Source organism: Heterodontus francisci, chromosome 7 (assembly GCF_036365525.1).
Source record: "Heterodontus francisci isolate sHetFra1 chromosome 7, sHetFra1.hap1, whole genome shotgun sequence".
In the NCBI taxonomy this organism is placed as follows: Eukaryota; Metazoa; Chordata; class Chondrichthyes; order Heterodontiformes; family Heterodontidae; genus Heterodontus; species Heterodontus francisci.
Genome location: NC_090377.1, coordinates 67,025,931 through 67,053,877, shown reverse-complemented (window position 1 = coordinate 67,053,877; position 27,947 = coordinate 67,025,931). Strand labels below are relative to the sequence as shown.

The 27,947-nt window shown below is 41.7% G+C and overlaps 1 protein-coding gene across 10 annotated transcripts in view; it reads left to right on the top strand.

Annotated features, from left to right (window-relative positions):
- The window catches only part of LOC137372031 (myosin light chain kinase, smooth muscle-like), a 433,121-nt gene that overhangs the window by 189,405 nt on the left and 215,769 nt on the right, over positions 1-27,947 (top strand). For all 10 annotated transcript variants that reach the window (XM_068035330.1, XM_068035322.1, XM_068035326.1 and 7 more), the window contains 4 exons: positions 4,921-5,086; positions 8,454-8,475; positions 8,639-10,239; positions 18,398-18,532. In XM_068035330.1, the coding sequence (XP_067891431.1) occupies positions 4,921-5,086; positions 8,454-8,475; positions 8,639-10,239; positions 18,398-18,532 (1,924 nt within the window). The remainder of the gene's footprint in view (positions 1-4,920; positions 5,087-8,453; positions 8,476-8,638; positions 10,240-18,397; positions 18,533-27,947) is intronic.

The window sequence follows — 27,947 nt, the reverse complement described above, 5'->3', positions numbered from 1 at the left end:
CCCATAGCCTTGTAAGCTATGGCGTTTCAAGTGCTCATCTAAATCTTTCTCAAATGTTGTGAGGGTTCCTTCCTCTACCACCCTTTCAGGCAGTGTGTTCCAGATTCCAACCACCCTCTGGGTGAAAAAAGTTTTCCTGAAATCCCCTCTAAACCTCCTGCCCCTTACCTTAAATCTATGCCTCCTGGTTATTAACACTTCTGCTAAGGGAAAAAGTTTCTTCCTATCTACTTTATCTATGCCCCTCATAATTTTGTATACCATAATCAGGTCCCCCCTCAGCTTTCTCTGCTCTAAGGAAAACAACCCTAGCCTTTCCAGTCTCTCTTCATAGCTGAAATGCTGCATCCCAGCCAACATCCTGGTGAATCTCCTTTGCACCCTCTCCAGTGCAATCACATCCTTCCTATAGTGTGGCAACCAGATCTGTACAGAGTACTCCAGCTGTGGCCTAACTACTGTTTTATACAGTTCCATCATAACCTCCCTGCTCTTATATCCTATGCCTCGGCTAATAAAGGCAAGTATCCAGTATGCCTTCCTAACCACCTTATCTACTTGTGCTGCTTCCTTCAGTGTTCTATGGACAAGTACACCAAGGTCCCTCTGACCCTCTGTACTTCCTAGTGTTCTACCATCCATTGTATATTCCCTTGCCTTGTTAGTCCTCCCAAAATGCATCACCTCACACTTCTCAGGATTAAATTCCATTTGCCCCTGCTCTGCCCATCTCCCTACTACCCTTCTTGAATCATGGTACCACATTCGCTGTCCTCCAGTCCTCTGACACTTCTCCTGTGGCCAGAGAAGATTTGAAAATTTGTGTCAGAAGCCCTGCAATCTCCTCCCTTGCCTCACATCGCAGCCTGGGATACATCTCATCAGGGCCTGGGGATCTATCCACTTTTAAGCCCACTAAAACCACTAATACCGCCTCCCTTACAATGCTAATTTGTTCAAGTATATCACAATACCCCTCCCTGATCTCTACACCTATATCGTCCTTCTCCATAGTGAACACAGATGAAAAGTAATCATTTAAAATGTCACCTACGTCCTCCGGTTCCACACACAGATTGCCACTTTGGTGCCTAATGGGCCCTGCTCTTTCCCTGTTTATCCTCTTGCCCTTAGTATACTTATAAAACACCTTGGTATTTTCCTTTATCTTGCCTGCCAGTGTTTTTTCATGCCTCCTCTTTGCTCTCCTAATTATGTTTTAAGTACCCTCCTACTCTTTCTATACTCCTCTAGGGCCTCTGCTGTTTTCAGCCCTCTGAATCTGCCATAAAGCCTCCTTATCCAATCCTCTTTATCACTTGACATCCAGGGTTCCCTGGACTTGTTGGTCCTATCCTTCACCTTTAGGGAAACATGTTGGCTCTGAACTCTCACTATTTCCTCTTTGAATGACTCCCACTAGTCTGATGTAGATTTTCCTACAAGTAGCTGTTCCCAGTCCACTTTGGCCAGATCCTGTTTTATCATATTGAAATCGGCCTTCCCCAATTCAGTACCTTTATTTCCCATCCAACTTTGTCCTTTTCCATAACTACCTTAAATCTTACAGAGTTATGGTCACTATCCCCGAAATGCTCCCCCACTGACACTTCTACCACTTGTCTGGCTCCATTCGCTAAGATTAGGTCCAGTACCGCCCCTTCTCTTGTAGGACTTTCTACGTGCTGGCTCAAAAATCTCTCCTGGATGCACTTTAAGAATTCCGCCCCCTTTAAGCCTTTTGAACTAAGACTATCCCAGTTAATATTGGGGAAGTTGAAATCCCCTACTATTATTACCCTTATTATTTTTATACCTCTCTGCGATTTGTCTACATATCTGCTCCGCTATCTCTCCCTGGCTGTTTGGAGGCCTGTAGTACACTCCCAGCCAAGTGATTGCCCCCTTTTTGTTTTTAAGTTCTACCCATATGGTCTCTAAGATATCATCCCTCTTTACTTGATCAACAGTGCAATGCCACCTCCTCTTTTACATCCTCCCCTGTCATGCCTGAAGATTCTATACCCTGGAATATTGAGCTGCCAGTCCTGCCCTTCCCTCAACCATGTCTCTGTGATAGCAATAATATCATATTCCCATGTGTTAATCAATGCCCTCAAATCATCTGCCTTACTTGTAAGACTCCTTGTGTTAAAATAGATGCAATCCAGCCTTGCATTATTCGCTTGTGCCTTAACAGGTCTATAATTGCTCTGCCTTCCAGACTGACTTAGTTTCTCTTCTATATTTGGCTGTGCATCACCCGCTACTGTACCTCCACTTTGTATCCCATCTCCCTGCCAAATTAGTTTAAACCCCCCTCAACAGCACTAGCAAACCTCCCAGCAATGATGTTGGTCCCGTTCCGGTTCAGGTGCAACCCGTCCGACTTGTACAGGTCCCACCTTTGCCAGAAACAGACCCAGTGATCCAGGAAACTAAAGCCCTCTCTCCTGCGCTATCTCTTTAGCCACGCATTCATCTGCTCTATCCTCTTATTCCTATACTCACTAGCACATGGCACCGTGAGTAATCCAGAGATTACAACCTTTGAGGTCCTGCTTTTTAATCTGCTACCTAGCTCCCTAAATTCTTGTTGCAGGACCTCATCCCTCTTTCTACCTATGTCATTGGTATCAATGTGAACATATATTTAAATGTTTACCCGGTTACCGATACAGCCAATCATATACTCTATTTCTTATCCTGAATAAAATACACCAACCAGGTTTCTTTAATAAACAATAAAATTATCAGTTTATTATAAAACAAGACTGAACCAGTAATGAAGCAAAGCATTAACACACAGATTGAAACATGAAAGTTCCTATTTTAAATTCCCTGATTATGCTCACACAACACTGGAAAAAATATAGAAATTCTCTGTGCAGAGGTCTGTTACAAAAAAGATTTAAAAAAGACTACTTTGGCCAAATACTTGCTAATTCTTGATGAAAAAAGAGAAGATATGGAAAGAAGTCAGTTGTCCCTTTTTTGGCCTGGTGTCCGGAGATGGGTCACTGGGTTCATTTCAGAAGCAGTCTGTTCTGGAGATGTCAAGAATTATTCCAGAAGAAATGTGGCATCAGAGTTTTTCCGCCAGCACACACTTGAATCGCAGGATTTTTTTTCCAACTTCTCAGGAGCTATGCAGCACTAGGAATTTTATCTCTCCCACAGTGGTTCTTTGCAGGATTTCTTCAAAGAAGTAGAGAAGGAGGTTTTGGTTGTGTTTTTTTTACCTTGGCAGGAAAGCAGTTCACTTCCCAACTAAACTGAAAACAATGTCCAAACCCCAAACAGAGAATCGACCTCCTGACCTCCATAAACCTTGACATGTGGCTTTTCTATAAACATTTTCCCCAAGTCAGCAAGGGTTCTGTTGTTTACTGAGCCCAGATCACAGGTGGTTTCCAGCACAGATGGTTTTCAAACACCATCTCAAGTGTCCTTTTGGTGAATTTGGTTAAAAAAAACACATCCATGGAATCTTTTCAGTTTTAACATTAACCCTCAAAACAAATTTCAAAAAAATGGAAGCACTTTCATAATAACACTCTGTATCACTAGCCAAAAGTATCCTATGATACTTAAGTCGTTCTGAAGTTGTGGATCGAATTGTTTTCAGTGGAACCATTTTACAATAAATAAGGACATTCCCAGTAGGTGGCGTCACGTAACAGTCTAGCAGGGACTTTGCATACCTCTTAGAAACTCAGAAAATTCATTTTTTAAAAACACAATTCTTGAATGAATTTTTCACTTTTTTGAACAAAAAATACTCCCTAACATGTCCCTTCTCATTTAACTCATCCACGTGCAATCAAGACTCACGCTTGCTAGCCAAGTCTACCACTTTCCTCTTCACTCCTTCTAGGTAGAAATTCTAATCCAGCTAAAACATGCCTGTTTAAATGAGCAATGTATCAGTGTTCTGTTTCAGCTTTTTCATTTCAAATTAATTTGCCTGTGTTATGTCTTTTGAGTTCAAAGAAATACACAATGTGCTTCCAAAACATTTATAACTGAAGCCAGAGTATAAAGTTGATTTAATCTTTAATTTGTATTTAATTGCTTTACATATCTTCACGTAAACTCTTGCTTCCACATTGTATATTCAGCTGGATAGTTGGATGACCCCACCGCCATGCTCAGTTAACAGAAGGCAAATTTTCCAGGGGGAATTTCATTGTGCAAGTTCTTTCTCATCCCTAGGAAAAGTGCTTCATGAGCAATCTGACCAATAAATTTAGGATAGTGGGCATTACTAGATTTAGTTCAAGTGTGTGAAAGATTCAGAATTAATTCATGCAGCAAACATTAGCAAATAAGGAGGCCTTTCTCATTGATGAAAAAGTACCAGTAGCACATCAATGATAGGGTGATACACAAATTTGTATTTACCAGTATATTCAGATTTAACAAATGTTCCAAGGTTTTTATTAGCTGCAATGAAAATCTTATCTGCAGTTCATTACAGATTATTCCCATGGTGTTACTGAAACTCTGTGTAGTGTATTAATGACCATTTGAAATTAAGGCAGAGGATAGTAGAAACAATTATGTCCACAGAATTAATGACAGAACCCAGTGCAACACATTGCAGGCAACTCTGGAAACAGAGCAGGTGATCGTGGAGTTGTTGTGAAGCAAATAAATTCACCACTTCACCAATAGTTCTCTTTATTGAGAAGCCTAGTTGCAGAATAGGCAATAGCATACAACACACGCTGACGCTGAGAATAGTAAGAATGAAGACTGGATAGATCAAAAAGTATTGAAGTAATGCCAAATTTGCACAGTAGGAGAGTAAGAATGGGATTAAAACGCTGTTTGTTTAGATTTTAAAAATACTTTTAGAAAGAAGTAACGATTTGGTTAATAACAAAAAATACAGCTCTATTCTATTCTTTTCCCTAGGGTGATGCAGAGTTGCAGCAAAGTGATCATTTCAACATGTTTGAGAAGTCTGGGATGCACTTTTTGGAAATCCGAGCTGCACAGGCAGAGGATGCTGGAAACTATGTGTGTTTAGTGATGAATAATTCTGGAAAAGCAATGGCATCTGTAGAGCTCATATTTCAAAGTACGAATGTATTTTGGGACTATTTTTCAGAAAATTTTCTTTGCTGATCCTTCATATTTTAACTTTGAAATCCTTCATCTATTTAGGCATCTTGTACACATTAATGTTTTAATTGGGGGAAAAAACACTTGCTCCATCACTGTATTTTGAGATCACAAAGTGCAGTGATAAAATACTGATCATAATAAAGCAGCTTCCAAATGAATAAATATAGAATTATTCCCTTTTAACTTTTACATTTCTATCAGACTTTATATTGTTGCTGAATAACTTCATTTCAGCATGCATTTTAAGCCTGATCTGTAACCACATTCCACATCTGGAGCCAATACTGAGAATTATTCACTTTCTTTCAATTCTGGATTTAGAAACCCTAAGCTTCCTAATGCTTGATCTGTATAGACTTAAGAATGGACCGAGTGAACATCAAGATGAGATAAATATACCTGTGCACTCTAATACATCAAACATGCCATAAAATAATCAGTTATAATGCTAACTCCTTTCTCTCTGGCAAGTGAAAATAAACATAATTAGCTCCTCAAGAAATGCTAGCTCCTCATTTTTGCAGCCTCACGATATATTCCAAAACAGTAGATGCTTCCATCAGCAAAAGGCTGTCTAGTATAGATTAAACATCAGTTTGAGATACAATACAAAGTGAATCCTTGGGACAGAACAGATAATCCTTGAATTCAACCTCCCTTTAATGGTTTCCAGCCTATTTCTAAGATAAGAATAAGGCTGTGTGCTTTTAAGTTTGTTCATTGCACCCAATCCCTGTTGAGTAAGGATTAGCACAAGAACTTTCAACCAAATTCCTGATTTCTCCTGGGGCATATATTGAAAAAAATACAGAAATTCAGCAAACCCCAAGCACATAAAAACTTGGATAATAATTTTCAAGTGTTTACGAACATACAACCATGCTCGCTCATGTAACTTCTGCCTATTATATTAGGTATCTTAATCGATCTGAAATATGAAGTTAACTTTAAGTTTACTCCAAATCTTTGCACATCCACTATGAGAGCTGCTAAATTCACCTCTATTGAAACAAAGTACTTTTGGCTATCTTCCTTTCCCCCCAGCAAACACACTCTCTTGCAACTTCTCGGAGTCATCCTTTTCACCTTAAATCCTTCTAGAGATAAAGTTGCAAATTCTCCTAAAGAAAAAGCTATTATTTTTAGATGTTTTCATCTTGATCCTGACAAAGAAACTTTCTCACTTCCCCACTCTATTTTAGGTCTCTTTGCTCTCTGGACTTTATGCAGTATTTTCCATTGCTGTTACGTCCATTCAACCATCACTTCCCCTTGAAAATGTCCTTGATTTCATCCCATTCTTAAGAAAGACAATCCTTTTTAACCTTATAGCTGCTGCCACATTGACCTTATGTTGATGCTTTCTAAAGTTATGGCATGTTTCGAATCTTTGCAACTTTTGTGCTGACCTGCAATCTGGTCTTTGGTCTTTTGCTTTGCTTTCTTAGGATATCTTGAAAATTATAATGGAAACACCAGGCATGAATAGGCAGTAAACTTAAGAACTGAAGGGGGAGTCCAAATTCAGTTCACAAAATTGTGGCAATATTTCAGCTCTCTAAATATAAACTTATGAAACAGAAAAAGGGTGTGAATGACAGATATCAGGTTCATAATACAAGTGAGAACTAGGCTGAATATAAAAAGTTCACAGAGGGAGTGAAAAAAGAAATAAAAGCGGCAAAGAGAGAGAGTATGAGAAGAGACTGGCAGCTAACATTAAAGGGAATCCAAAAGTCTTTTATCAGCATATAAATAGTAAAAGGGTGGTAAAAGGAGGAGTAGGGCTGATTAGGGACCAAAAATGGGGTTTACACATGGACGCAGAGGGCATGGCTGAGGTACGAAATGAGTACTTTGCATCTGTCTTTACCAAGGAAGAAGAAGGACATAGGCATGTGGAATGGGCAGACACGTGGCAGATGAAATTTAATGCAGAGAAGTGTGAAGTGATACATTTTTGGAGGAAAAATGAAGAAAGGCAATATAAAATAAAGAATACAATTCTGAAGGGAGTACAGGAGCAGAGGAACCTGTGGGTATATGTGCACAAATCTTTGAAGGTGGCAGGACATATTGAAGTAGTTAATAAGGCATACAGGATCCTGGGCTTTATAAATAGAGGCATACAGTACAAAAGCAAGGAAGTTATGGTCAACCGCTGGTTCGGCCTCAATTGGAGTATTGTGTCCAATTCTGAGCACCACACTTTAGGAAGGACGCGAAGGCATTGGAGAGGGAGTAGAAAAGAATAATGAGAACAGTTCTGGATGCAAGACTTCAGTTACGTGGATAGATTGGTGAAGCTGGGGCTGTTCTCTTTAAAGGAGAGATGGTTGAGAGAAGATTTGATAGAGGTGTTCAAAATCATGAGGGGTCTGGACAAAGTCGATAGGTAGAAACAGTTCCCACTGGTGGAGGGGTCGAGAACCCCAGGACACTGATTTAAGCTGATTGGCAAAAGAGCCAAAGGTGACATGAGGAAAAATGTTTTCACTCAGTGAGTGGTTAGGATCTGGAATGCACTGCCTGAGAGTGTGGTGGAGGCAGATTCAATCTTGGCTTTCAACAGGGAGTTGGATAATTATCTGAAGAGAAAACATTTGCAGTGCTAAGGGGAAAAGGCAGGTGAGTGGGACTAGCTGAGTTGCTTTTACAGAGAGCAGGCATGGGCACGACAGGCCAAATGGCCCCTTCTGTGTTGTTACCATCCTATGATTCTATGCCTTCAAGCTCAGATTTTGCAGTCGTGAGAATCCAAAACTCTTCTCTTTCTCATAGTTGTGTAAGTAGCTTCAAGTGTTACCTTGCACAACACTGGCGGCTACACATAATTGTAATAAATACAGCTGACGTTTATAGTTTAAAATCAAAATTGGTCTCGTTGAGATTTTGAATTAATTTATGTTCTTAACCCAGAAGATGGTGTTAATAAGCATAGCGAGGCTTTCCTAGGAAGATTTAGTAAGAGACAGCATTAATATAACTTTCCTCAAGTAGGTCTTCCCAGTTAATTTACAGTGTACTTCACTTTCCTTTTGAGTCTTCTCCTTTTGTATGCTTCCTTCTGAGTAGTTTCCATTATCGAAAAAGGATCTGCACATATCCAGATCTCCCACACTACAAGAGTTGGACTGAAAGCAAGAGCCTCATACCAAACATTGCCCATAGATAATTTGCATTTTCGGGAAACTACTTCTAACCAAATGAGGAGATTAAGTTTTTTTTAATGATTATTTATATATAAACCTTACAGTGAAATAGGCATATAAGTTTGTTTCAAATAAATGATCAAGTGAATTTTCTTTTTCTCTTTTCAGGCATAGGTTCAAAACCTGAAATGTAAGTATATGCTCAAAACAGCATTGTGAATTCAGTCACAAAACAAGTATTAAATATATGCTGTCGTTCTGTTTGATATCATTCAAAGTACATTAAAGAAACAATCTGTTAATCTGTGGGTGAGAAGATCAATGAAATGACAAGATTTTATGTTAATTAATAGTGCATCAGTACAGCAAAGAAGCAATGGAGCCAAAACTGTTGAACGTCTGGAAATCAAACATACAACTACAAATGGCATCCGAATGGAAAAAGAAGTGGCTAGCACAGTCACAATTCAACCCAAGGAGAGTTTGAAAGTGGTGAAACGCACTGTAGCAGACTCTGAGAAACAGTACCCTGAGATTGAAGAGAGAATGGATAAAACAATAGAAGGAAACATATCTCATCCAGAACCAAAGACAGAAGTAAAAAAAGCCATGCTGCAACAAAAAACACTAAATCTGATAACACTTCAGGAATCAAAAGTAGAAATAAAGAAAACTCCCACCCTGCAGAAAGCCCCAAATACTACAACAGCCCCCATCCAACTGAAAGCTCAAAATACTACAACAACCCCCATCCAATTGAAAGCCCAAAGCATTACAACAGCCCCCATCCTACAGAAAGCTCAAAATACTACAATAGCCTCCATCCAACAGAAAGCTCAAAATACTACAACAGCCTCCATCCAACAGAAAGCAGAAAATACTACAACATCCCCCATCCAACAGAAAGCTCAAAATACTACAACAGCCTCCATCCAACAGAAAGCTCAAAATACTACTACAGTCCCCATCCAACAGAAAGCTCAAAATACTACAACAGCCCCCATCCTACAGAAAGCTCCAAATACTACAACAGCCCCCATCCAACAGAAAGCTCAAAATACTACAACAGCCTCCATCCAACAGAAAGCTCAAAATACTACTACAGTCCCCATCCAACAGAAAGCCCCAAATACTACAACAGACCCCATCCAACAGAAAGCCCCAAATACTACAACAGACCCCATCCAACAGAAAGCCCCAAATGCTACAACAGACCCCATTCAACAGAAAGCCCAAAGCATTACAACAGCCCCCATCATACAGAAAGCTCAAAATACTACAACAGCCCCCATCCTACAGAAAGCTCAAAATACTACAACAGCCCCCATCCAACAGAAAGTTCAAAATACTACAACAGCCCCCATTCAACAGAAAATCCAAAGCATTCCAACAGCCCCCATCCAGCAGAAAGCTCAAACTTCCATAACAGCACCTACTCAACAAAAAGCCCAAAACATTCCAACATCCCCCATCCAACAGAAAGCTCAAAATACTACAATAGCCTCCATGCAACAGAAAACCCAGAGCATTTCAACAGTCCCTACTCAACAAAAAGTCCAAACTTCCATAACAGCTCCCACGCAACAGAAACCTCAAAGCGTTTCAACAGCCTCCACCCAACGGAAAGCACAAAGTGTTATAACAAGCCAAAGCCCACAGAAATCCAAGAGTCCTATAATGCTTCGGTCACATAAGATAGAGGAACAGCCAATCATTGAAACAAAAGATGTTCCAGGAAGGCAGATGGAAGAGTGTAAGAAAATTATCCCACAGTTGAACAGAGAGGGTTGTAGGACCATGAAGTGTTCACAGACAGGAGCTGTTAAACTGCAAGAGGAAAGCAGGAAGATTACAGAACAAAAATCAGTGACTAAAGGATCACTCCCGGACTTCCTTATTTATCCTCAAAACCAGACAGCACTAGAGGGTGAAGAGGTCAAGTTCAGATGTAAAAGTAAGTGAGCAAAGGAAAAATGTTCATTTGTTTTTGTGGCATAAAATGTGTTCCCTACCTTAATCATCGCAACAATAAACATTTTTATTCATCATCCTGCTGTAATTTAATAGCCCTCTTATTTTCAGTGATGTTTGCATTCCAATCACAGTTGCCCCAGTTTTTAAAGTAATCCCACTGTACATTTTTATGAGGTTTATGTATGATATATATATTGTACTTACAATTATAGGCCAGACCCTATCTGCAAGTATTAATTTAATAACAATGCCATATAAATTAGCAGGTGAAAAAGCTAATTTCAGTGCCTTGTATTTGCACACAGAAAGATATTTGAAATTAGCATAGCTGGTTATATCTTTATCCTACATTTTTTACAGAAATAATTTTAATAAAGAGTACAAAAAGCAGTTACCCACATGCTTTATTTCAGTTGTGGATACCTTCACACAAGCTTTAAATGAATGACTCCACAATGCTGTATTTACAAAATTCTGATGAACATTATACAACTGTTTGATTTTTTTTCAACTAAATATGCAGAAAGCAGTGGAAATGTTTTGATAACAACCAGCAGAATGGAATGTTGAATAATAATTAAAACATACTTTCTGTTGAAATTCTTTTTCAAGTCAACACTTGATGGGTGTAAAATTGAGCTCATTAATGCCCATTTTTTGGGCTCCAAATTGGTGTCCATAGTGCGCATGCACACTTGTGGAGCAAATCACACCGAACGCCATACTGCCGCAGGCGTTAACGCCTGCAGTGAACATTCGCCGGAAGTATGCAGAGTAGGCAGATCATGACATCAATCAGAGTGCAGCACTGATTTAATGCCAGCGCTGCCATTTTGAGCTCACCCCTCCAGCTAATGCCTTCTCTTAACCTCATACAGCTGAACATGTGTTCAGCAGCAGGAAGGACCCCATACTAGCACTAGTTAAAGGAACCATCAACTACTTACAGGGTAGTTGCTGGTTGATTTCTTCTGGCTGTTGCCATGAATGTACAAGTATTTGGTGTTTTCTATAGTTGTTTAAATTTGCAAAACTCTACATGGAGTAGTGTAGCAGGTGCTGAAGGATTTCAAGGTTCTGCACAAAGCAGTTGCTGGTAGACATGGGTTCACTAGTAGGCATTCCCCTTGGAATACAACATGACTTCAGAATGAACAGAAGCCATGCAAAGCAGGACAAGCTGCTAGAAGAGGGAAATGAGGAGGGGAAGAAAGGCGCTCAGCAGGAGGCCATATTGGCCCAGGGTGTTCAGGGAGCAATTCTCCTGCCTGAAATATGCTGTCTGCTGCTGCCACAAATGCAAACTCAGAACAGGGCCAGTGGCTATCAAGGTGACTGTGGCAATGAGCTTTTATGCGTTTGGCTCCTTCCAGGCTGGAGCTGGAGATGTTTGCAACAATTCACATTTTGTCTCCACTGTTGCATAAGGGAGGTCATTGAGGCTGTCTACTCAAAGAGAACAAACTACATTTCATTCTCTCTTGCCAGAGACAAGTAAGCAGAGTGAGCATGAGGCTTTGCGCAGATTACTGGCTTCCCCATGGTGCAGGATGCCATTGACAGCATGCACATTGCTTTGCAGGTGTCAACTCTGTCCTATACTGGAATCAAAAGGGATTCTACTCCCTCAACATCCAGCTGGTGTGTGGCCATAGGCAGCGAATCATGCAGCTGAATACTCAGTATCCTGGCAGTAGTCATGATACCTTCATTCTGTGGCAATCCATTGTGCCACCTACATTTGTGCCACCATGGCAAACCAAAGGAAGACGAGGGCTATCTGTTGATCTCATGGCTGACGAATCCAGTGCATTACCCACATATGCAGGCATATCATGCATACAATGAAAGCACAAAATATGATAAAGCAGACCTTTGGGGTTCTGAAACAACCTCACATCCCCTTTGATTCATTTGCCATTCACCTTAAATCACTGTCTTTTTGGACTTTCTCCACTGCCTGGCCAGGTTGCATTTCTTGGGTATCTGAAGGGAGAAATGCAGAAGGGTAAGGTTGTAGTGCAGGGAGGTGGGGGTAGGAGATGCAGATAAGTAACTGCAGCTTGTAAATCAGAAGAGATTGTGGGATGAGGAGGAGGGGTGATGTGAGAAGGAGGAATAGGTATGAGGATACTGTCATCTTTGATGTTTTCAGCCCTGCAGCCACAGCCTTAGCAACGAGTGTCCCAATAATGGCCAGCACCATCTTCTCCGTAGGGGTTTGGACATGCAAGCACCCCTATTCCCCTCCAGTTAGCACCTGCTGTCTCTAGTTGTGCACTACCTTGTCCTGCAAGAGACAGTGAAGTGTGACAGTGAGTGTCATGCCATCTGTTATGCTGATGTAGTTGTCATGGTTGAATATTCAGCTGTTTGTGAAGCCTGTGAGTTGTGGGTGTAAGGATTGCAGCAATGCTAAGTGTGTGAGGATGATGTAAAACATATGAATGTTAACTATGAGGCTTGGTTGATAGATTGTTGGTATGTGAGTGTTGGGGGTGTGGTGAATTGAACAGTGGCTGAGACTATTGGTGCAGTTGGTGGGATATGGCATTTGAAGATGCATTCACTGACCTTGACCACTTGTGTAAGGTCATTGGACTTCTTGCGACACTGCAGTCAGATCCTTGGAATTTGGCTCCTGACATTGGCCTCCATGGCTATCTGCTCCCCCACTCTTTTGACCCTGTATCTGGAGGGTCTTCTTATCCACTGCAGACACAGGACATCTCTCCTCTTTTCCACCTCCTCCACCAAGGCCTACAATGCAAGGTCCAAAATTTTGGAGCCTGTTCCCTCCCCTGTTCTTCACTCTTTTCCAGATCAGATTCTCTTCAACCATAACACCCAGCACCTGCTCCAGCCGCAATGCATCTCCCCTTTAAGAGCTGCAGGATGGCTTTAATCTGTGCAGACTTGTTTTAAGTTGTGCACTCAAGATATTGGCCCCCAGCTGATGTATTCAGCCAATGAACAGTGTAATTAGCACTGCTTGGAGGCAGAGGTAATTCAAGTGAGCAGGCAGTGTGAAGTTGACATGCTGTCTACATCATATTCAATGGATGTAGATTAATTATGCGTTGTGATTCCTGCACCTGTTTTCCAGCTATCCAATTTGGCCCCCAGTGTGGTTTAAATAATCATCCAGTAAAATTCATTTGGTGTTATTTATTATTTGTATTTGAAGTCGAAGTTCCTTTAGGGTTCATATGATATAATTTTTGACTTAAGCTTGAGTTGTACAGTTACAGCAAGTCCAAAACCAGAAGTGAAGTGGGCTACAATGGATTTTCACTTAAAGGAAACGGTGTTGTTGAAATGAATGAGAAGGATGGGATTCAACATCTTTGCCTTAATAACGTAAATATGGCAAATAGTGGTTCCTACAGCTGCACAGTGGCAAACTGCAGAGGCCAGCTCTTTAGGAGCTGGACATTGAGTGTAGTTCCATGAAGTTATTTCCCATATTGTTGTTTTTAAATCACTGTTAATAGTGTATTAGAGAGTAGGATTATGTTCATGTGATTGTAGTACTGGACTGGCAGCAAAGAGGTTGTGAGTTCAAATCCCACTACGCTAAATCGCAAAATTGAGTTTAAAAACCTTTTGGTCATTTGTGACCTAACACCAGACAAGTGTCCATGACAGCTTCCAGATTGCCATAAAAATTCAACTGCTTGACTAATGTATGCTTAGTTCAGAAAGAAGTATGTCAACCCTTACCTGGTCTTACCTACATATGCCTGATTCTCACACGACTTGGTTGCCTCGCCGACTGGTATTCCCCCTGTTCTGGTTGGAAGTGGTGGATAATTGTAAGGTGCAGAAGCCAACACCAAAAGAATGGACAGTTTGATTGCCAGGACTGTCTCACAGGGTGTTGTAATTGGGAAAGAGGAGGGGCAAGGGAGGCCTAAGTTTTCCTTATGGGGCATGGAAGAGCACTTCTGCTCATCCTGGCCCTACAAGGAAAGTTAGAAAACTTCCCTGTTTGGATCTTTTCTGGCCCCAATCCTCTTCCCTGCAGTTTTCAGCTGATGGGAAAGCCACTGCAACTTCTGGCCAGGCCTTCTTGTGAAAACAGTAGTTGGGTCCCATATTCTGATTCCAGCATGAGTACAAGACAAGTGTCTTCAGCAAAAAGTGCAGATCCTACCCAACCTCCATCTAAGATCCCCACCATTGTAAATGCTAGGGTCCAGCCAATTTGGTTGAGGTAGATAAGTGCATTCGTCACAGCAAAGGCTTTGGACCCTGCACACCAGAGCAAGCTGCTGCCCTGGAGAAGTTGTTCCAATATAAGTATAATACTGGAATCTCAATGTTGAAGATTAATCAGGTACGTCATATTACAAAAAGACAAGCAGGAAGAAAGAGCACTGGGATTTGTTCCAATTGCTGGATTTCCACAGGGGCAGAGCATCATACATCACATGCACATCACCTTGCATGTTTCCCATCACAAATCAGCACTGTTTTCAACAGGAAAGGCTTTCGGTTGCTCAGTATTCAATTTTTTGTGACTACCAGCAGCAATGTCAGGAACCCAGACATGGAGTGCTGATATAATCAGAGCCATGTGACAACATAGGTCCTGACTGAGCAAACCATTAGCTCCAAATGGGATCTTCAGTACACCCCAGACTATCAAAACTCATAAGCGTTTGCTGCATGTTCCAAAATCTTGCAATACAAAGAGGAGATGCCTTGGAACTTCTTGAGGAGGAAGATGAAGAAAGCGACAAGGAACAAGAGGATGCAAAGAAAGAGCTGAACCCGGGGGTGCTGCAAGCCTCCAAAGCTGTAAGGCAGCAAATTATTCAAATTATTCTTGGATCATCCCCTCCCCAGAGCATCAACAGTCCCTCCTTCCATCTGACTTAGTCCCTTCATCTACCATATCATGACCCGTAGAACTGTTCCTGTTACATGAGGAAGATGACGAAGACCAACAACAAGAACTAGACAAAACATCATATTTCCAAGTGGCTATCTGCTCCCGCAGCTCACCAACCCATTTACCATGCTTGTGCGTTCACATACATGAACTACAAACCTAATTTAGACATTGCATTCCCTCTTACTCTGACTCCATCCAATGCCTTACTATTTCTTACTCTAGTGTTATCTATCTCTCCCAGTCCTTTGTACACCTTGTTTTTCCTTTCTGATGTTACCATCTGGTTCCCATACCTCTGTCATGTTAGTTTAAACCCTCCTCAATAGCACTAGCAAGGACATTGGTCCCAGTTCTGTTCAGGTGCAACCTGTCTGGCCTGTACAGGACCCCCTGCCCCAGAACAGGTTCCAATGTCCCAAGAATCTATAGCCCTTCCGCCTGCACCATCTCTCCAGCTACATATTTGTCTGCTCTATCCTCCTATTTCATATACTCACTAGTGCATGGCATCAGGAGTAATCTGGGGATTACTACTTTTGAGGTCCTGCTTGCTAGTCTACTTCCTAGCTCCCTAAAATCTGCTTGCAGGACCTCATCCCTCTTTCTACCTATGTCATTGGTACCAACATGGACCACGACTGTTGGCTGTTCACCTTCCCCCCTCGGAGTGCTCTGCAGCTGCTCAATGACATCCTTGACCTTTGCACCAGGGAGGCAACACACCATCCTGGATTCACGTCTGTAGCCGCAGAAAAGCATTTGTTCCCTATCTGTAGAATCCCCTATCACTATTGCTTTCCCATTCTTCCTTCTGTGCCCTCTATAACTGAGCCAGCTGTAGTGTCATGGACTTGACTTTAGCTCTACTCCCCAGAGCAACTATCACTTCCATCAATATTCAGGACTGAATACCGGTTGGAAAGCGAGATGCGCTCAGTGGACTCCTGCACTACCTGCCTGGTCCTCCTTGACTACCTGACAGTCACCTATTTGACAAATGGTTACACAAATCTTGCCTATCTACAAATCATCCTTGTGCAAAACCCGAGTGCCTGTCTTGTGTGCTTGCTTATCTATTCTAGTGCTCCTATGATGTGGTTCCACAGTTGCTACAGCTTGCGATGTGGAGGACTGATGAATTTCCACTGTGGTTACTTGAGAGGTGATAATAGGTGATCTTGAGTAGCTCTGGCTGTTGAGAACCTGGAACTCAGCTTCAGCCTGGGCAGTTTGGCCCACATGTCTGTCTGGCACCAACAAGGGTTGTGAGGTTGGTTGTGGCAGCAGGTGCCACTTCCATGGAGCCAAAGCCTCTCTCAGGGCTGAGCATTGGCATTCCCACTGCTGTGCATGAGAACAGAGTGCTGGCATGTGGGGAAGCTCTTAAAGCCTGTATTCACGATTGCCTTCTGGGTTTGTAAGCCAGAGGAGATGCTGGACCCCAGAACCAAAGTGGCAACAGTTTGAGCTTCCCTTCGAAGCTATCAGAGATTCCACCTATTGTTCCATTACTCTGGGCCCCCCTGCAGTGTTCTTAGAGCTGCCCACTGTCTCCATTCTTGACTGGATGGTCTCAATGCTGTGAGCAAAGACAGTACTCAAGTTGGAGCTGGTCTCTCCCATGTTCTTTGATATTGTGCACAAGCTCACTGGCATACAAGCCAATGTACTTAAAAGGTCCATGTGCATTGCCATCAGTCTTCTTATCTATGGTAACCTATTGATGTCTTCACCTGTGCCCTCTGCAGTTTGAGCTAGGATACAAGTTGTACAAGTTGTCCCTCGAGAAACTGCTACCTGGACCATCCTAGCCACCTGTCCCTGCACCTGAATACTAGTGCTAAAAGAACTGTAGTTAATTTAAATAAGTATTCTGCACAAATTTCAAGGGTCACTGATGTCTCATTAGCCTAATGGCACTGTTTCATGCAGACTTTGCCTTTGTGGCAATGCTGTATTATACTGTTTTGGGCAAATTCTTTGTTGTCCTGTCATAAGCATTACAATTATTACAGTTTATAATAATGAATATAGAATGGTTGAAGAATGATGACGGGTTGTGAATTTAAGAGATTTTAATTTATTACTATAGCAGCCTAGTCTTTGGTTATAAAATAAGGTAATTCCTTGTGCAAGCCAATTCTGAGGAGTGTTTTCCTTACAATCATTATTTTGGTTTTGTAGATTTTGCAGCTTTCTAGTCGCTCTAAAGAATGATGGCGATTACCAGTGCTAGTGTAGGCATTATTATTAATGAATATTTACATGTGGGAATGTTACAAGTGTTCAAATACTCCTCACTTTAGTCAGAACTTGTGGCCTTCAGGATAAATAAAAATGAAGTTAGCGTCGAGATAAATGATTGTGGCCATTGTTAAATTGTTTGAGAATATTAATAGGAATAATCATTCAGTTCAATATTTATTGACTGTTTTTCCAAATGTTTTCATAACTCCAGCTGCACCAGCACTGGGATAGTCCATTAATTTTAATGTGTGAGTTCTGTGAAATAATTCACTCAACTATTGAATAATTACAGTTCAGACAGACAAAAATATAAGCCTAGAAATTCCCGTGGGTCATGATTTCTGATGAATACTTAACTTGTTCACATGAAACTCCCATGTTTACTATTTTTGCAGAAGCATTAGCCCTCTTAAGATAAATTAGTTAACTCCTGCATTAAAGTGGCAGAGGAATGTTATATATGCACATTATCCAATAATATTGACAACAATAATTTCTGTGTTATAGACAAGGTTTTCTGATTTTGCAGCAAAGTTGTATGATTTCATATTTATCGAATAAAATTAAATGGCAGGTGACTTGCTCGGGCCTTGAAATTACACTGAGGGATATATCTGTATTTTAGCAGAGACATTAATCTGTTTAAAATAAATGTGTTAATGCTTCTGCTAAAAACAAAGAGGGAAGTTTCAGACAAATTCATTAAACTTAGCACATTTATATCCCACGGTTTAATTTCAAGGCTTTAGTTGTATTATCCGAATTTTACCTTCAGAAGGTTATTAATTAACTGAAGCGAAGCAACTTGGTTACTACTTCCCAAGCACTACAGTGATTTTTACAGTAATATTTTATTTAAATGAGAAATGTTATATATGATTGCAATCTGAAACTATTGTGTGATGGCCATATTACACATCTAAAGCATGCATATGCAAAGAATTTCTATACACAGCATTTTGATGGTTTATTTTTGATTAATCAATTTAAGGCTCCAAGGAGGAAGAGGTACCACCATTTTTCACTAGCGTACTGAAGGAATGCAGAGTGAGCGAGGGTCAGGATTTTGTACTGCAGTGCTCTGTGGTCGGCAAGCCGCGGCCTGAGGTGACTTGGCTTGTGAATGGTAAGAAAAATATTCCCCACACCACAGGTGTTTGTCGCAGAAAAATAATTTGGCTTGTGTCAGACACTATCACTACAAATGGTAAATAGTTCTCAACTGACATTCAAACACTACTAAATACATTGCCATAACATTAGCAACATAAAATTGCTCCAAAATTAGTATCAATCAAGCTGCCAAAAATAACCACAGATGATTCAGTATAAGGCAGTGTTCCTGTGAAATCTGTAAGTTGTTTGTCAAAGTATCGCTTCATAATATAAATCTTACAAACCATTTTTTTTCCTTTTTGATTGCTATGGAGCCATTGTTCTCTTTAATAAGAAACTTATTTCTCGAAGACTGAAGTAGGGGCATGGGTGCTTAACCTTCAAAAACTAATTGCATTCTGAAAAAGAAAATATAGGAATAAAATATTTTCTACAATGTGTACTCCAAAGTAGCTTCTTTATGTTGTCTGATGCAACATAAAATGAGATGCGTGGAGTTCAGGTTGTTTGAAAATCTCTAACAGGTTCATTAAATAGCTAACAACTATATACAGTACAGAGCTATCTATTACAGGAATAAAAACAAGAAATGCTGGAAATACTCAGCAGGTCTGGCAGCATCTGTGGAGAGAGAAGCAGAGTTAACATTTCAGGTCAGTGACCCTTCCTCCAGTTCTGATGAAGGATCACTGACCTGAAAAGTTAACTCTGCTTCTCTTTCCACAGATGCTGCCAGACCTGCTGAGTATTTCCAGCATCTCTTGTTTTTATTTCAGATTTCCAGCATCTGCAGTATTTCGCTTTTATTTTAGTAACTATTACAGGACTTGCCTCTTGGTGTTACAGTAGCAGAGTGAGACTGGCATGTAGTCACATGACTGCATCCTGGTACTCATCATTCGCATACTAAGATCTCAAAGGTACATTACTCTTAAAGGCAATCAAACAACAGTTATTTGTTTCTGTGTGAACATTCATACAACACAAATCTATGATCTTAAGCTGCTGAACCATTCTCTTTCTTTCAGTACACTAGCAAAGAAATAGTTAATGTCACAACTCTTCCTTTAAGTCCGGCCGCAATCTTAGCGTGTTGCGAGCTTTGCTTTGAGGTTTTTATCAGTGTTCCTCTGATTGAGATTTCCTTGATATGCTCACAGGAAATTCAATTGAAAAGTTTAAACAGAAGACAAATCAAAAAACATTGTGCCTCCTTCCACTGTTGGGGGAGATGGCTTCTCAGGGGAATGCAGCAAGAGCCAAATCTGTGGCACCACGGGTGGTTCAGCTGCACAGGAGGGGAAGAAAAGGAATGGGAGAGCTATAGTGATAGGGGATTCTATCGTAAGGGGTACAGATAGGCATTTCTGTGGCCACAAACGTGACTCCAGGATGGTATGTTGCCTCCTTGGTGCTAGGGTCAAGGATGTCACGGAGTGGCTGCAGGACATTCTGAAGGTGGAGGGTGAACAGTCAGAGATCGTGGTTCACATTGGTAACAGTGACATAGGTAGAAAGAGGGATGAGGTCCTGCAACAAGAGTTTAGGGAGCTAGGTAGCAGATTAAAAAGCAGGACCTCAAAGGTTGTAATCTCTGGATTACTCCCAGTGCCACGTGCTAGTGAGTATAGGAATAGGAGGAAAGAGCAGATGAATGTGTGGCTGAGGACATGGTGCAGGAGGGAGGGCTTTAGCTTCCTGGATCACTAGGTCTGTTTCTGGCGAAGGTGGGACCTGTACAAGTCGGACGTGTTGCACCCGACCCGGAACAGGACCAACTTCCTTGCTGGGAGGTTTGCTAGTGCTGTTGGGGGGATGAGGGGGGTTAAACTAATTTGGCAGGGTGATGGGATACAGAGTGGAGGTACACTAGGGGGTGATGCACAGTCAAATATAGAAGAGAAACTGAGTCAGTCTGGAAGGCAGAGCAAAAATAGACCTGTTAAGGCACAAGTAAAAAATGCAAGGCTGGATTGCATCTATTTTAACGCAAGGAATCTTACTTGTAAGGCAGATGAATTGAAGGCATTGATTAACACATGGGAATATGATATTATTGCTATCACAGAGACATGGTTGAGGGAAGAGCAGGACTGGCAGCTCAATATTCCAGGGTATAGAATGTTCAGGCATGACAGGGAGGAGGTAAAAGAGGAGGTGGCATTGCACTGTTGATTAAGGAGTTAATTACTGCAGTAAGGAGGGATGCTATCTCAGAAGGTTCCTCAAATGAGGCCATATGGGTAGAATTTAAAAATAAAAAGAGGGCAATCACTTGGCTGGGAGTGTACTACAGGCCTCCAAACACAGGGAGAGATAGAGGAGCAGATATGTAGGCAAATCTCAGAGAGGTGTAAAGATAATAGGGTAATAATAGGAGGGGATTTCAACTTCCCCAATATCAACTGGGATAGTCTTAGTGCAAAAGGCTTAAAGGGGGCGGAATTCTTGAAATGCATACAGCCAAGATTTTTGAGCCAGCACGTAGAAAGTCCTACAAGAGAAGGGGCAGTACTGGACCTAATCCTAGGGAATGAAGCCAGACAAGTGGTAGAAGTGTCAGTGGGGGTATTTCGGAGATAGTGACCATAACTCTGTAAGATTTAAGGTAGTTATGGAAAAGGACATAGAGGGACAGGAAATAAAGGTACTGAATTGGGGGAAGGCTGATTTCAATATGATAAAACAGGATCTGGCCCAAGTGGATTGGGAACAGCTACTTGTAGGAAAGTCTACATCAGACCAGTGGGAGTCATTCAAAGAGGAAATAGTGAGAGTTCAAAGCCAACATGTTCCCGTTAAGGTGAAGGGTAGGATCAACAAGTCCAGGGAACCCTGGATGTCAAGGGACATAGAGGATTGGATAAGAAAAAAAAATGGAGGCTTATGGCAGATGCACAGGGCTGAAAACAGCGGAGGCACTAGAGGAGTACAGAAAGTGTAGGGGGGTACTTAAAAAAGTAATTAGGAGAGCGAAGAGGAGACATGAAAAAACACTGGCGGGCAAGATAAAGGAAAATCCCACGGCATTTTATAAGTATATTAAGGGCAAGAAGATAACCAGGGCAAGAGTAGGGTCTATTAGTGACCAAAGTGGCAATCTGTGTGTGGAGCCGGAGGACATAGGTGAGGTTTTAAATGGTTACTTTTCATTTGTGTTCACTATGGAGAAGGACGATGTGGGTGTAGAGATCAGGGAGGGGGATTGTGATATACTTGAACATATTAGCATTGAAAGTGAGGAAGTATTAGCTGTTTTAGTGGGTTTAAAAGTGGATAAATCCCTAGGCCCAGATGAGATGTATCCCAGGCTGTTATATGAGGCAAGGGAGAATATAGCAAGGCTCTGACACAAATTTTCAAATCCTCCCTGGCCACATGAGAGGTACCAGAGGACTGGAGGACAGCGAATGTGGTACCATTATTCAAGAAGGGTAACAGGGATAAACCAGGTAATTAGAGGCCAGTGAGTCTAACATCAGTGGTAGGGAAACTATTGGAAAAATTCTGAAGGACTAGATTAATCTCCACTTGGAGAGGCAGGGATTAATCAGGGATAGTCAACATGGCTTTGTTAGGGCGAGATCGTGTCTGACTAACTTGATTGAATTTTTCAAGGAGGTGACTAGATGTGTAGATGAGGGTAAAGCAGTTGATGTAGTCTACATGGACTTCAGTAAGGCTTTTGATAAGGTCCCGCATGGGAGATTGGTTCTGAAGGTAAGAGCCCATGGGATCCAGGGCAATTTGGCAAATTGGATTCAAAATTGGCTCAGTGGCAGGAGGCAGAGGGTGATGGTTGAGGGTTGTTTTTGCGAGTGGAAGCCTGTGACCAGTGGTGTACTGCAGGGATCGGTGCTCGGACCCTTGCTGTTTGTAGTGTACATTGATGATTTAGACATGAATATAGGAGGTATGATCAGTAAGTTTGCTGTTGACATGAAAATTGGTGGTGTTGTAAGTAGTGAGGAGGAAAGCCTTAGATTACAGGGAGATATAGATGGACTGGTAAGATGGGCAGAGCAGTGGCAAATGGAATTTAATCCTGAGAAGTGTGAGGTGATGCATTCTGGGATGACTAACAAAGCATGGGAATATACAATGGATGGTAGGACCCTAGGAAGTACAGAGGGGTAAGAGGGACCTTGGTGTACTTGTCCGTAGATCACTGAAGGAAGCAGCACAGGTAGATAAGGTGGTTAGGAAGGCATATGTGATACTTGCCTTTATTAGCCGAGGCACAGAATATAAGAGCAGGGAGGTTATGATGGAGCTGTATAAAACGCTAGTTAGGCCACAGCTGGAGTACTGTGTCCAGTTCTGGTCGCCACACTGTAGGAAGGATGTGATGACACTGGAGAGGGTGCAGAGGAGATTCACCAGGATGTTGCCTGGGCTGGAGCATTTCAGCTATGGAGAGAGACTGGAAAGGCTAGGGTTGTTTTCCTTAGAGCAGAGAAGGCTGGGGGGGGGGGGGTGGGCAGACATGATTGAGGTACACAAAATTATGAGGGGCATTGATAGGTTAGATAGTAAGAAACTTTTTCCCTTAGCGGAGGGGTCAATAACGAGGGGGCATAGATTTAAGGTAAGGGGCAGGAGGTTTTGAGGGGATTTGAGGAAAGAAATTTTCACCCAGAGGGTGGTTGGAATCTGGAACTCACTGCCTGAAGGGATGGTCGAGGCAGGAACCTGCACAACATTTAAGAAGTATTTAGATGAGCACTTGAAATGCCATAGCAGACAAGGCTACGGGCCAGGTGCTGGACAATAGGATTAGAATACTTAAGTGCTTGAATGCTGGCACAGACATGATGGGCCGAAGGGCCTGTTTCTGTGCTGTATAACTGTATGACTCTATGACACTTTATTTTCGTGGCTTCAAAAATAATGTGTAATATGCTCTAATTTAAAATCCTTACCTACAATATCTTTGTGGACATTTGTAGAAGGTGCTTGAATTTACTGCAGAATTTGATCTGTTCTTTATGGTGTAGTTCTAAAACAATACCAGAAGGAGTCTCCAATCTATTGAGTTTCTCGGTACTTTAGAGAAGCTTGCACAGAACTGTAGCAGAATAAGTTGCCTTTTTACAATTGACCTTTGTTTTACCTCATGGATTTATAATCTTATAACGTGGCACATTGCAGTTCAATGAAAATCTCTGGGGTGGCTATCTTTATATCAGTTTTAATCAAATTATTCATCTTGTTGTTTCTTTTATTCTTCCTGCACACGCCAAACAACAGCATTTCTGAATTCAGAATGAAATGCAACATGTAACAATATTAATAAAGTATATTAATTTTAATTTTCCAATGTTTCAACAATGTTTATACTTAAGAACACTTTTTGTTTGGTGCCCTTTTTCTGGGTTATTTTAATAAACCTCTTGTTGAATATACTGCATTCTTCCTAAATTTCCTGTATTATATACTCAACTGTAAGAGCAATTCTAATCGATCTTGCTTGGTGTTGTCTATGGCAAGTCAGAGGATATGTTTTTTTTATAAGCACAGGAACATTATCCCATGTAACACACAGTGCATTATTCTGTTGTTAAAAGTACAAGTATGTGTAACTGGTGTTTCCCTTAAGGCCACAGGGTCTCATTTGCTGTGCCTCCCTGAGGACAATTAGAGGTTAATTACTTTGAGTAGATCATGTGATCAATTAAAGGTCAGAAGAAACTAGCAGGAAATGACTGTTTTTCTCTTTTCTTTTAAATGTGACATCTGAAATCAAATTGAATTTGTTTTTATTCCAGAGGAAGAATCATTGTAGATTAGAAATGATTGGCATTTCTCTCTTTAAATGTGATACAGAAAATGTGGCACTGAAGTACAACATATGTGTTTCAGAAATTTTATATAGATGGATTGAAAGAAGTCATATGTTTCTCAAGAGAATAGAAGAAATAGTATGCAATGTATAACCAACTATGTGCTATTGGCAATCTGATTAAAGAGAACATGGAACAAAGAGGACCAGGCAGGCACCCATTTGAAAATGTATTTGAGCAGATTTCTCCCAGCGGATGACACAGAGCTTGGAAATGTAGTAACAGTAAGAAGGATAGTAGCAGACTTTAGGAGGACAGAGACAGACTTGTGAATTGGGCAGACACATAGCAGAGGAAATTTAATGCAGTGCAACATGAAGTAATGCATTTTGGAAGGGAAAATGAGACGAGGCAGTCCAAACAAAATGGCAAAACTTTACAGTGGGTACAGAAATTGAAGAACCTAGGGGTTCGCATGCACAATCTTTGAAGGTGACAAGTTAGAAAAACATACAGGATCCTTGGTTTTATTAATGGAGGCTTGAAGTTCAAAGACGTGATAATTATGGTAAACATTTATAAATCACTGGTTTGGCCCCATGCAGCTGGAGCATTATGTAAAATTCTGCACTGTATGGGCTGAATTTAATGGGGCCCCTGGAGATGGGCAAGGAGGCGGGGTGGGGAGGGGCTTAGAATTTCAATGGGAGGCTGGGGGCAGTGTGCCTGTCGCCTTCCCATCGCATTTGAATTTTGTCAGGGGTGGAATAGGCCGGAGTTGGCTTTCCCACCTCGAGACCAATCGAGGCCGTTAAGAGGCCCATTATTAGCCACTTAAGGGCCTCTTCCTGCTGCCACTACAATTACATCAGTGGCTATGGGGGGCACAGGGGGTGCTCCGCCACGCGGGGAGGTTATCTAGTAAAACAATAAAACCTCCCTGCAGGCTTGGGGGAGCCCTCCTCTGTGGACAATCTGTGATCCATGGAGGACCCTCAGTGGAAAACCACCCACCTGCCTGAAAACCTCTCTCCCTGCATTCAATGCTCACCCTCCCTCCTCCCATCGTTGGGGCCTGCTGGCCTGGTCCCGGCGACCCCACCTCACTTACCTGGGGTCTGGGTCTGCAATGCTGGACCTGGTTCCAAGGCCTCCTGCAGTACCGGCAGTGCCCACCGTTCCCAGTGATGCTGCCGATACTACTGAGCTGACGGCACTCTGATTGGCTGGCAACTCGTTGAGGCGGGAACCCATCTTTAAAGGGACGGGGATCCTGGCACGGGGCTGCTAATTCGCCTGATGCCGTTAAATAGAGCCGGGGTGGGGGCTGCAAACAGTCGAGGCAGGGTTCCTACTGCCATTCCGGTCCGGTGCCGGGAGCCCTGCGGCTCCACTAAGTCCTGTCCTACACTTCAGGATGGATGGAAGGTCTTAGAGACATTGCAGAGGAGATTTACCAGAATGGTACCAGGAATGAGGGCTTCAGTTATGTGGACAGACTGGAGAAGCTGGAATTGTTCACTTTAAAGAAAAGAACGTTAAGGGGAGATTTAATAGAGATTTTCAAAATTATGAGGTGTTTTGATACAGTAGAATGGGCAAAGCTGTTTCCACTGGCAGAGAACACAGAATTAAGTTTATTGGCAAAGAAACCAGAGGGAGACAAGAAGATGTTTTTTGGTCAGCGAGCTGTTATGGTCTGCAATGCACTGCCTGAAAAGGTAGTAGAAGAAGATTCAATAGTAACTTTCAAAAGGGAATTGGATATATATTTTAAAAAGGAAAGATTTGCAGGGCTGTGGAGAAAGAGCAGGGCAGTGGGACTAATTGGTAGCTCTTTCAGAGAGCTGGCACAAGTAGGAGGGGATGAATGGCCTCCTTCTATACCACTGTCCATGGTCTTTAGATTGCCAGACAGCTTGTCTAACAGCCAGTACTGGATGAGTAGAAATTTTCTCCAATGAAACATTGGGAAGACCAAAACCATTGCCTTTGGTCACTACCACAAGTTTTGTTCACTAGCTGCCAACTACATCCCTTCCTTTAGCAACTGTCTGAGGTTGACCCAGACTGTTTGCAACCTTGGTGTCATAGTTGACCTGAGATGTGTTTCCAATCACATATCTGCGTCATCACCAAGACCACCTATTTCTACCTCCGTAACAATGCCTGACTCTGCTTTTACCTCAACTCATCTGCTGCTGAAACCCTCATCCATGTCTTTGTTAACTCTATACTTGACTATTCCAATGTACTATTGGTGGCCTGTCATGTTCTACCCTCCGTAAACTTGAGGTCATCCAAAATTCTCTTGCCCGTGTCCTAACTCACAACAAGTTGTGTTCACCCGACACCCCTGTGCACGCTGACCTAAACTGGCTCCTGGTTAAGCAATGCCTCAATTTTAAAATTCTCATAATTGTTTTCAAATCTCTCCATGGCCCCGCCCCTCCTTTTTTCTGTCATCCCCTCTGGCCCTACAACACTCCCAGATATCTGAGCTCCTCCAATTCTGGCCTCTTAAGCGTCCACAATTTTAATTTCTTCATTCACAGCCATGCCTTCAGTTGCCAAGGCCTTAAGCTTAAACCTAAACCTCTCTTTCTCCCTTTCCTCCTTTAGGGCACTCTTGAAAACTTACCTCTTTTTCATCTGCCGTAATATCTCTTCATGTGGCTCTGTGTCAAATTTTGTTTGATAACACTCCTGTGAAGTGCCTTAGGACATTTTACTGTATTAAAGACATTATATAGGGATTCAGTGATTTCTGAGCGTTGAACTGAAGATTTCCATAAGTTAGGCCCTGAAGACAAAGTCTGAAAAGTGAAATGCAGCTTTTAAACACAGCCTTCCAGCATTTTTATTTTTGGCACTGTGCACACAGCTTGAAAGTGTTGTCTTTGGAATTTGATGCAAGCGTGATACAATTCTTGATGTTAATTCTGCTGTCTTAGCTAGTCTCCAGCCATTGAATAATTGATTGCAACTATAGGCAATATAAATAAAATGGTACCATTATAAAGGAACAGAGAGACCTGGGGCTTCACAAACGCAACTCTTTGAAGGTGATAGGACAAGTTGATCAAGCTGTTAAAAAGCATATGGGATCCTCGGCTTTATAAATAGAGGCATAAAGTACAAAAGCAAGGAAGTTATGAGAAAATGTTATAAATCACTGGTTAGGCCTCAGCTTGAATATTTTGTCCAGTTCTCAGCACCACACTTTCAGAAGAATGTCAAGGTCTTGGAGAGGGTGCAGAAGAGATTTACTAGAATAGTGCCAGGGATGAGGGACTTTCGTTATGTGGAGAGATTGCAGAAGCTGAGATTGTTTACCTTACAGCTGAGAAGGTTAAGGGGAGATTTAATAGAGGTTTTCAAAATTATGAGTGGTTTTTGAAAGACTGGATTGAGAGGAACTGTTTCCACTAACAAGAGGGTCAGCAACCAGAGGTGACAGATATATGGTGATTGGCAAAGAAGCCGAGGGGAGACGAGGAGAATTTTTTGTACTCAGCAAGCTGTTACTATCTGGAATGCATTGCCTGAAAAGGTGGTGGAAGTAGATTCAACAGTAACTTTCAAAGGGGAGTTGGATCCATACTTAAAAAAGAAACATTGACAGGTCTATAGGGAAAGAGC